This window comes from Bradysia coprophila, unplaced genomic scaffold (genome assembly GCF_014529535.1).
Source record: "Bradysia coprophila strain Holo2 unplaced genomic scaffold, BU_Bcop_v1 contig_703, whole genome shotgun sequence".
Lineage (NCBI taxonomy): Eukaryota > Metazoa > Arthropoda > Insecta > Diptera > Sciaridae > Bradysia > Bradysia coprophila.
Window position 1 is genome coordinate 2,050 of NW_023503945.1, and position 11,283 is coordinate 13,332.

Sequence of the window (11,283 nt, forward strand, 5' to 3'; positions counted from 1 at the left end):
TTGTTAAAACTAGTTGATTGTTGTTGTTGTTGTGCTGCTGCTGCTCCATTATCAGTTCATTTAGAGATGGTTGTAAGCTAGGATTCATATCACGTCGATGCGTTTTCGATATAATTCCACTTCCATTTCCATTTATCAGGAATTTTTAACTGGATTTAGTTGATACTGGTCATCACCTATATCCATACCTATGATATCCATTAACTCCAAATCATCGAAATGTTTTACATTTGATTGGTGTCCATTGGTGACAATTGGATGACGGCTAGGGATTGTTGCGAGTCCATTTGTTGATTCAGACTCGATACATTATTTTGCTGCTCACTTTTTTGATGATGTAACGACTGTTGTTGCTGCATAAGTTCTTGCTTAGCAGCGCTTGGTCACGTTTTTCTTGTTGTTGACGCTCCATGAACAAATCGAAACTGCTGAAGAGTTCTCACAATCCGGTTGCATGGGTGACATCATTTCCACATTTTCAATGTTGCTAGAAGCTGGAACGCCTCGTATCATTGTCAGTTTAGGTGGTCCTGAGCTAATTGTCAATTTTGACGGCTGATAAATCATACTCTGAGTCAAATTGATATTTGTTCCTGGTGTTGGGTGTTGCTGGATCGAATACAGCAGTTTCTGGTAGTTCTCCATTTTTTATTAAAATTTCGAGAACGTCAGTCATAACTTGTGATTTAATGTGATTTTTTCCTGTTTTGTTATTGGCCGCTAACTGTTTGGCAGCCTCTTCGTACTGTGGAAGTGTTTTGTCTGTAGTTTGCCGTTGGAGTGGCGGTGGAGATGTCTGCTGTAGTGGTTGAGAGAGTGCAATACGATTTACAGTTAAGTCAGTCGGTGGAAGAGGAGGTGGTGGAGGTGGAACTGGACCGGATAGCGTTGCTATGGAAGATGATATCGGAGCTGATATTGGAACCAAAATTCCAGGCATGGGTTTTTGTTGCACAGCATTTATGATACGCTTGTTGTCGGTATGTTAACCAGAAAAAGGTTGGTTCCCCATTCCAAACGATTTCTACGTTCTTTTTATTGGCCAATTGAACTGTTGGAGGATTATTGTTAAATGCAAGCTGAATAGGTGGCTTCTCTTCTTTAGGTGCTATGAGAACTGGAGAATTTTGATTGCGAATGATGATATTGCCTGAATAATAATGAAAAGAAAAATCAATTTAGTTACTTAGTAGCTGAATTTTATCTTTTTGTTAGGGCAATTGTTTTTGCTATTGTATTTTTTGAGTAAATTAAAGTTTGCAAAATGGGTAATATGTATTGGTTGTTCATTCTAAGTCCTTAAGCAGGCAGTAGTTAAAATAAAGGAAATACAATCTTACCTTGGTTCTTTGCTTGTTGAAAAGCCAAGTGTTCTCTTTGAAGCCTCTGTTGATTCTCTAATTGCTGTAACTTCTCTTTCTGAATTTTGGCCTCCAACTGCTGCTTGAATACCATCTTTGATTTATCACTTCGGGCTTCGGCGGAACAATATTTTCACTGGGTACAGCCGGAATTGGATGAATTTGACGCATCTGCAGCAGCTCTTCCTGACTTTCACGAAGCTTTCTCTGTAACTCATCAATTTTACGTTGTTGTTCACGTAACAAATCATCATTTTTGAATTGCGGTGTTTGTCTGCCAACCGGACATGGAGAATCAATCTGTTGAACATCCATGCTCTCATGTTCGGATTCGGGTGACAGTGACTGATGAGGAGAATTCATGGCATCCATATCACAAGTTTCGCCTGATATCGACTCATTGGTGGATGTATCTCCTGGCTCCATGAGTAAATGTGGTCGCAGTCTTTCGATTAGTTGAGGCTTCGGACCCGACACAGGCAAATTTCTTTTTTTCAATAACAGCTTCAAGTCAGAAACTTTCATCTTTTCCAACTTGCTTATCTCGGAGCTGATGGATTCATTGTAACTCGGAGCTGGACTAGCAGGAATTGATGAGCTAACAGAAGGAGCGGGTGATGGGAGTGGTTGCTGAAGATAACTATTTTGTTGAAGTGCATTGAGTTCAGCTTGCATTATTTTCTGATTCGCTGGAGTCATTGACGAATTTTTATGAAGTCCTTCCAGATATTCAAGCAGAAACGTTTGTTGTTTGAGCAATAATTGATAGGAAGTTTCTTCGTTAACGCTACTTGAAGATGAGCTAGGCTTTTGTGCGCTTGGTGGTCCTTTATATTCATGAAATTTAATAGGCCTGGACTTGGCAACTGGTTTGGTCTTGCACTTCTTTCGGTTCTTGTCTTTTCCAGGAGCGTCCGATTTCTGGCTCTGCGAGGAAGACTGCATAGGACGGCATGTGAACTGAGATGGCGGTGATGAAACTGAAGACAATGGACTCAGCGTTGATGTTGTGGAACTTAATGATACTGGACTGGGAACAAGTGGAAGCAAATTGGAATTACCAACAACTGATTGACATAATTCGGCAAATAGGGTTTGAGGTTTCGGATTTAATTTGAATGGGTTCCGATTTGATAGGTACTGGAGGCGGTGGTGGTGGTGGAGGGACGTATGGAGTAGTGATGATAGCTGATTGGAATTTCTGCTGAAGCATTGGAGCTGATTTGACAACAACTTGTCCACCGCTGGTTGGAATTGTTAGTGCCACAGTAACAATGCCCGCCGATGCAGCAGCTGCTTCGATTACATCACTTCTTTGCGGACTCGTTCGTTGATCACCCCTCAGAACTTTGCGAATCGTCCTCAAATTTATGTAACCATGTGGTTGTTGCGGACGACTTAATAATCCCTCACTAGTTGCTTTGAATGAAACCAAACCTTCTTTCACAATTCTTTCTATTGGCTCTTCTGTGTGTAAAATATTCTTCTTTATCAGTTCTAAAGGACCAGGTCGATGAGATATTTGTGAATTTAGTTGATCGGCTAATCTAGCTTTCTTCAGCATTCTTTGCTTTTCAGCCAGACTAGGATCGACGTGGCTTTCATCGTGTTCAAGAATATGTCGACGTTCTAATTCCTGGCGATCAGGACGTTGTTTGAATTTTTGGCCCGAAGAAGATCTCCGGTTTTAGCTCTTTCTAACTGCTTTCTTTGCTCATGCAGAGCTGGCGACGTTTTGAGAGCTGAAGGAAAACAAAGTAAAGAATTAAATTATGTTTGGATGCGTTTTCAAATCAAAAGAATTGGCATTCAATTCGAATATAATTAAGAAAATTGCATGATAAATAAGCCCTCTGAGACTCTCGTAATTTGTATATATATTTACCAATAAATTGTCTATGAATCCACAGACAAAACATGAAACTCCAATTTAAATAAAGCAACGAATCTCTCGTGTTTCTGTGACAAAAGTAAATTGCAAATAACACAATCAACAAGGCATTATATTGACGAATTTCCAACGAACATTTCGAACTGAATTTTTCCTTCGACAATTTAAATCTTTAAAGTTGTTTTCTTGTGTACTGACAAAAGCGTCAACGTTATTTTACCGAGAGCTTGAATAATAAATTCGAGAATACATTCAACCGAAATATTGGCAAAACAAAATGTTAATCAAAGTGGAATAGAAAAAGTATAAGAAGAACTCAATGGAATTACGTTGAAAGAAGATGCGTAAGCTCTTTGAAATTTTCATATTCTCTAATAAAAAAGCTCCTATAACATCGTAGATACGTTACCATCATGAATTTATCAATCAGAAGCACTTAATTTTATTTAGTAGTCAATTGGAAAAATACGGTGGGGACTTTATACTGTCAACAAAGGTTCGAATTATGAGGCTTATTTCAGATATGCCCTTAAAATATAAGGTATTTGCAGAGCGTTTTAAGCGTTGATGCAGCCAACTTAAAGATGATACCCAATCTTGCTGTAAACAGGTCGTACTAACGCAAGTTTATATTGTTCTTGTTCTTATTCTTCGTAGCGGCGCTTACAAAAGTCTATACTATGTAAATACGCTTTACACTCCTACACTAACAGAACTAATTTACGAGCTACGGGGAACGAATGACCAGAATTTCAATCAATTTTTACATACGTTACCACATAAGTGCAACATTACGATACGTACGTATGTGTTTGTATGGTAACATTGATATCATATGTGGAATGAATTGGATTTAAATTGTTGGATATCATAACTGTATGAGAGTAGAAACCTTCTCCTTTTCAATACATTTTCAAATTTCGACCATCAGTTGAATATATGTATTTAACATACTTTGATGTACTAAATTTAAACATCTAGTACTTTAAGACAAATTCTATATTAAGTTTGCAGGTTGAAAGAAACATTACGGGATGATAAATGAATACACTAACAGCATTGACTTGCAAAGTTTTAAATTCTATTGGATTAAGTAGAATAAAAAGGTAAATTTATTCATCGTTATTCCATGCAAGTACTATGCAATTTAAATGTGAACCGAGAAATTATGTTTACACTTCAATCTTATGCGCCCTCGGGTACAAACTAATTTTGTTACACGAATATCTCACATTTTGACAAACCAACAAGAACAAGAAATCGGATATGCTTTTGCCATACGTAAAAGGACAAGAAGAAGAAAATATCTGTCTCAGATAATTTTTAGTATTCTGACGACATTCCCCATCCAGGTTGAAATTTCCCTTAGGCGAATATACTGGAGATAAATAAATTAAAAATATGAAGATGCAGTTGCTGACATTTTAATGAAGATAAATGTGTATTTGTACTGGCGGTACAGTTGTAAATCTGAAATTTCTGTTACATCTTAATCTATTCAATGTAATTGCAAAACAAATGTATGCGTAACTGAGTTTTTCTTATCCAAGCAAAAGTCAATTAAATAATATTTTCCTAAAATTAAATTCGTCTATTTATTTAACATGCGAAATAAGCCAAAAACGGAAAATTGGTTTGGATAAAAATTACGAAACGCATCTGTTCCAGCCGTACGATTACATAAATTTTGTTTATACGAGATCGAAATGAAAAAACAAAAAATATTTTAATGACGCATACGATTCCGATATACTTATATAAAAGTTGGTAGATTTTCAAATTTTATTTAAAGGAAAAATGCGCATAAAAAGACTTGTTGAAAATTATTTACACCATGGCTATAGATCTACATTGGGAAAATGCGAACTAACTCTTAAAACATGTTGAATATATGGAATTTTCACACTAACTAAACTGAAAGTGATGTTTGTGTACGAGTAAATTCTACTCGGTAGAACTACTAATGGATTTTTAGACATTTGAAATTATGGATTCTTGGAATTATTATGAAAGATCCATATGCAAACAAAAATTAAGACGTGAGATTGCTTTAATTTGTACAATGAAAATATTTGGTATGTTCTACGGCGCAACGATGTATTTGAACTTTATTCGACATAATGTGTATAATACTTTTCGGGTTTTTATTTGCAGGAATGAATTACTGATAAGTTTAAACATCTTTTTTCTTTAGAATGTTAAATCCGAATTCGAATGCCAACGGTTTCGATTTGTTATTGTTATGTGTTTAGAATGTGTTACTTACGTGGCATAATTCCTTGTTCCACCAGTTGATTGATCGGTCGCCTTACCATTAGTTTTACTTTGAGTGCTATGAAAAAATGGAAATCAAAAATTACATTACAAAAAAAAATCGAAGAAAAAGTAAAAAAAAAAACTTGATTGAGCAACCATATTAGCGAAATTGTAAATATTCACATCTCATGGATACGGATAATTTTGATTGGGTTTCAAACTATAGTTGTTTTTTAATACCTCCGACACGTTTACAACAAGAACTTCTTCAACAAGATATGATCAACAATGCATCTTTCTACTCAATTTTTATGGTATCGTTTAGGAAATCAATTTTTATTTACAAGAAGCTATTGAAGTAGATACACATTTGAAAACATGAAAATACATCAACAACCATTTATTTCTTATAAAACTTTATTCAAGAGTGTTTGCAGTGGTTATAGTTGTTTACAAAACATTATAACGACAGTATTGACGTATTATACTTAATAATATCGTTTGTTGAAGGCTGTGTTCATTCAGTAAGGGGGTGCACTGCACTTTCTCAATAACAAGCAAACGATTTAAATGAGACAACGAAAAACATTTACAATGAAGCTTTAGTATCTGTTGATATTTTTGAACTTCGCAAGTTTAATAAGCAATTTGCGTTAAATTCTATCTGTCTGATACCATTCTTAGAAAAAAAAGGATGTCAGTGCACAACGACTACGACTCGACTCAACACTAGTCGGGTTACTTGCTCCTTAAGCTTTACCATTTTCTCTTCAAAATTTCGGACAAGTATATCTGCAGTGACCTTGAAAAGGGATTTTGTGCCAATTCACTGTTATAAAGAGTATTTTGTTATAAATATTGGAACGAAGCCAAACAATTGTTATTTTTTACTCACAGTTTTACGAAATATTGGCGCGATTACGGAGTCTGTTCTGAATTTTGAACCAACACCTGAGTATGTTTATTACTTCCGTTAAAAAAAATAATGAAATTCTCAGTTACAACTTCTAGCAAAATGAGATTTAGAGCATATGCTACTTAAGAAATGTATAAGTATGTAAAGATGGTTTCGACACATTTCGATATTTTTGCAGTCTATGTAGGAAGGAATGAAGCAATCAGCTTTCGAAAAAGACTAGGCTAGACAGTAGACATCTGTTTTCGACAACGGCGACATAAATAAATGTCAAAATCTGGCTACTATACTCTTATATAGCAAAACGTAAAGTAACATCAAAGAAGTAAAAGATTTTCGATCAAACAACGCAAGACCTTTAAACAATAGAAGTAACAGATTTAACATAGTCGAACACTTGCCGTTTTGAAACATGATAACCTCCAGCTAATTAAACATTTATCCAGTCATTATAATACAGTGGATTGGATATAACGTATACTTGTTTATACACAACATTATACTAATCTAGTCTACAGATAACCGCAAACATATGTGCACTAAAAAATAGGAAAACTTCTTCCATAATGAAAACAGTACAGTAGATTAAAATAAATATATGAAATTTCTACTGACATTATCAACAATGAGAATCCACGGAGAAAATATCATCATCATGCTAATATTGTTTGGTTTGTAAATTGGAAAATGTGATACATAAATTGAACAGAACACAGTGTATAATGAAGTGTAATGTACGTTTTGTAATTAATTTAATTAAAATTTTGCAATTAATTTTCGACATTAGCATTTTAGTAAATGAAGCATATCAGTTTTATGTCACCTAGGCCATTAATACACTAAAGTGTCATTGACAGAATCAAAAACACAATTTAATATTTAAACAACTTAATTGTATTAAGGTATTGTGTATTGTGTTATTTATATATCGACTAGACGGAATGGAATTAATAACAAGACCGCAAATTTTCGCATCGAATTTGGTGGGATAAGTCATTGGCGTATAGAGATATATTTTGTATACGAAAGCAAACTATAAGGTGTACTTAAGCGACATTCTCCAAATTGACTTGAATCAAATACAAGTTATTATTGGCTTTGACAACCGTAAAAAGTACCACCACTTAAGTGTTCCGAACGTCAGCATAACTTCTCCAATATGATATATATAAGTTAATGGGACGGTTAATTCAAAGTGCCTTCAAATATGCATAAAAAATCTTTTTATAATTCTCAAGTGGCAAAGAAAGATTGCAAAAAACATAGGCAAAAAATTTATAATTGATGAATGAACATTTTTGTGTGTGTAAATTTTAATTATGCGGATAATTGCGGAAATGTCTTTGGTTATTTTTTTTATACTTTTCTTTTCTCAGTACTACGGAAACATTTTTTTTTGGTAAGTGAAAATATCTCGAATGAAAAAGGGACAGAGCAAGTGAATTGAAAATTGTCTTTTGTACAAGCAACTTACATTCTTTATTTTTATCCATTTGTGCTTGTAGTGGAGACGAATCCACGACAGCTTTTGGCGGTGATTGTCTTGAGGTCATCGAATTTGTTAGAGTTGTGTTAGATGCATCTTCCACGCTTAATAAAGGCTGACCGGATGGGGCTGCTGAGTTGCCTAGACTATCCCCTGTGAACGAATTTACGGATCAGATATAAGTAGCTAATTAATTCATAGCCAGAAATCAAAAATCAGAAGCCAAAAAAATTTAAAATTCAAACACATCTATAAAATAGAAAAAGTATCGAACAAACCTTCGGCCATTCCGTTAATATCGGCCAAATTGACGGTAAAATATTTTTCTGCCGATGTATGAAACGAGTCTCCAGCCGTTGACGATAGATTATCGAACCAACTCGGAAATCTTCGTGTCAGTGTATCGAGTAGATCTTGATCTAGCGTTAAACGCCACAATGAAGGTCCATCCACGTCGTGCGTGGATTCTGAAAACAAAGAGAGATAACACAAATTATTGACTATATAATTCAATGACTCAACGCATTCATTGCATCAACCACAATGTAAACAAAATGACGATTTTAATTTATTTTAAATAAAGAAGAAAAAAGAAAAAAAAAAACAAGCAAGAGATTTTGGCACCTCTCTGATTTATTTTTAAATAAAAGTGCAGTCAATTGCAGTTATCTGATTTTATATATATATTAATAGAGATCGTAACCTTCTACTAGAACATTCAACCTGTTCGTTGAGAGAAATTAAACGCTTGATTTCTTACGTTATTGATTATGTAAATTCATGGTGGGTAAATTGTATACAATTTTATAATAGAGAAAACATATGCGCCTTGTGCCTTATTATTACGTGTGATGTTAGTGAATGAATTCAAAAATTATTCTTTAAGTAATATAATTTTTTTATAAGAGCGTTAACACCGGTAACAGGTTGGTGATTTTGAATGTTTTATTTATTTGTGGAAATGGGAAATTTCGTTTTCATTGAGCAATTCAAAATTATTGCTGAATGAACGGATGGAAAATTGTGGGTTGAAATGCGAATCCAAAGTATTGTAAGAGAATTCTTTTAAGTTTTGAATCTTTTGAATTGAATATGACAACCTGTGCTACGTGTTTTTATGTGTGGACAAGATCTAGAAGTTTTTTTTTGTGGAATCTTTTTGAATATATATTTACCATTTACACAGCTAATTGACAGTAGGATTATTTTAACTTATTTACTTTAAAATACCACACAATATTATACTCAAAATATAAAAGTTAAAATTGATTTGATTATTTTCATTATTTTGTACTTGAAAGAAGTGATTGATTGAAGTAAATTGTGCAGAAACTGTTTGTATTTAATGATCAGAAAGAAAATTAGAATCTGGTACCGATACCGATAACCTTGTCCTTTTATTCATAGATTCATAAACAAATCATTCATTGATCATAAACTCTCAACGACGAATCTTTTTGTTCAAAATCATATTGAAAGTTTCCAGGCTTCACTTTATTTGTCTGAGTAAACAACGAATAGTTGTGTGTATGTAGAGCTCTCAAGAGACCGTTTGTCTTTGTGAGTGCCATTTCCAGCATGAATACTTAAATAAGTTTATGAATCAGAAGTTAGTGGCTGTTTTGCTTTCTTTCAATGTAAATAAATGTGAGATGTCCACGAAGTGAGACATTACTTTTGTTATTTAATTCAAATCTTTATACATTAGGTGAAGCTGGGATTTATATTTTCCTTATAAACATGAACTGATTCTAGCTTCAGGGAGAGAAAAGTGAGATTCAACATTTTTTCTAATTTGGGAGTAGTGGTGGTTTGTATTCAAGGGTTTGACACAATATTCACATATATTTTTTGCCGAAGTGTCTAGGGATGTTTGTAATTGATTCCATAAGAATTTCGTTAATATAAATTGTTATTTAATGAATTTGGTAAGCACGCACTCGCAACAAGAATAAAATACTAAAATGAAAAATCTAGATTTTCATTTGTTAAACAAATTTTGTGTGGAATCATTTTTACAAACCACAACAACTTCCAAAACGGAAAAAATGTCGAATATCACTTGTGGAATTTGTAAGAGAAAAATTGTGAAAACGTGAATTTCGTCGGTTGCATCCAGAATTCACAGGTCTTCAACAACAGTCACATTATAATTAAAAATATGTAATTCATTCACCACAAACAGATTCTTTTGACATCTTATTATATTTTCGGGAGCAATACAAATCATTCATCACCATGATAAATAAGTCAAGATAATACACAACAACATGGTAAACATTCAGTTGCATTGAAATGTTAAGTCGTTAGGTTAAATATTTTTTTTTATCTTCAACGTCGCTTAAATACCAACATTCATATTTTTTATTTTTATTTAAAGAAAAATTATTTTTATCTTATTAATGCTAACCGCCAAACACATGTAAGCAAATGGCTAACTGGGTAAAAAAGCTACTCCTGATCAATTCATATGGAACGTTTATTCGGTGTTTACACACATTTTCTTAATTCTGTCGACTTGAAGAAATGATGAGGTATAAGGCGAATTATTCATAATAGTTGTAATAATGATGAAAATAGTATTTTTAGGTGATCATAATTTATAACGCTAAAAGATATTCGTCATATTTGTGCAAAACCCACGTGATGTTTACAAGATGTATGGAGAGATACGAAAAAAACACTCATTTTTGAAAATAAACCAAGGCGATAAAAGAGGAAAACAAAATAAAAATATTTAATGGAAAATAATAAAAGAAAATTAGGATTTTTAGTTGTATTTAAATCAAAAATTGGCCGACTTCAAAGTGACTAAAACATTCAACGAAACATCGTTAATGTTTTCCATTGTGTCTAAAATATTCATTCCAATTCCTTAAGGTTTCATAACAAAAATGAAACAAACAAAATCGACGTAAAATGTATATTTAAAATCCATTTTCATTTTGATTTTGAAGGACATTGAAATGTTGGTATAGCCATCAATATTAGCGCTTACAAGTGCGCAGTTTAATTTATTAGCTAATACTTAGGCTTTTCGTTTTTTTTTAGCTGGGTGGATGCTAGAGGAAACAGCAAGCTCGACCGCAAATCACTCATTGCAACTTTGATATTATTATCATTTTGTTGCATTTTTAGGTGCTTTTTAAACAACAGAGAAAAGATAAGTCAAATTCGACATGTTTGATTCCACAAGACCTTTTTTCAACAAATGAAAATCTAGATTTTATTCTCTGAATATTTGTTAGGAACTCGCTCGCTTCTTGTTGAAATACTAAAAAAATCTAGATATTCATTTGCTAAACAAATTTTGTGTGGAATCATTTAAAACCCACAACTACTCCCAAATCAGAGATCTTCATTTCAGTCCTAA

General features: G+C 33.4%; 2 protein-coding genes across 2 annotated transcripts; both read right to left on the bottom strand.

The window, feature by feature from the left end:
* Positions 1–535: 535 nt before the first annotated feature.
* LOC119083954 lies at positions 536–975 on the bottom strand. Its single transcript, XM_037193763.1, has one exon. The coding sequence runs from the start codon at positions 938–940 to the stop codon at positions 536–538; it is 405 nt and encodes a 134-aa protein (XP_037049658.1). The 5' UTR covers positions 941–975.
* Positions 976–1,389: 414 nt separating this feature from the next.
* LOC119083956 (myocardin-like) lies at positions 1,390–8,403 on the bottom strand. Its single transcript, XM_037193764.1, is given in 6 exon segments — positions 1,390–2,453; positions 2,455–3,024; positions 3,027–3,103; positions 5,519–5,584; positions 7,899–8,063; positions 8,189–8,403. Coding segments are annotated over 6 exon segments (1,944 nt in total). The 5' UTR covers positions 8,199–8,403; the 3' UTR covers positions 1,390–1,397.
* Between the last annotated feature and the right edge of the window lie 2,880 nt (positions 8,404–11,283).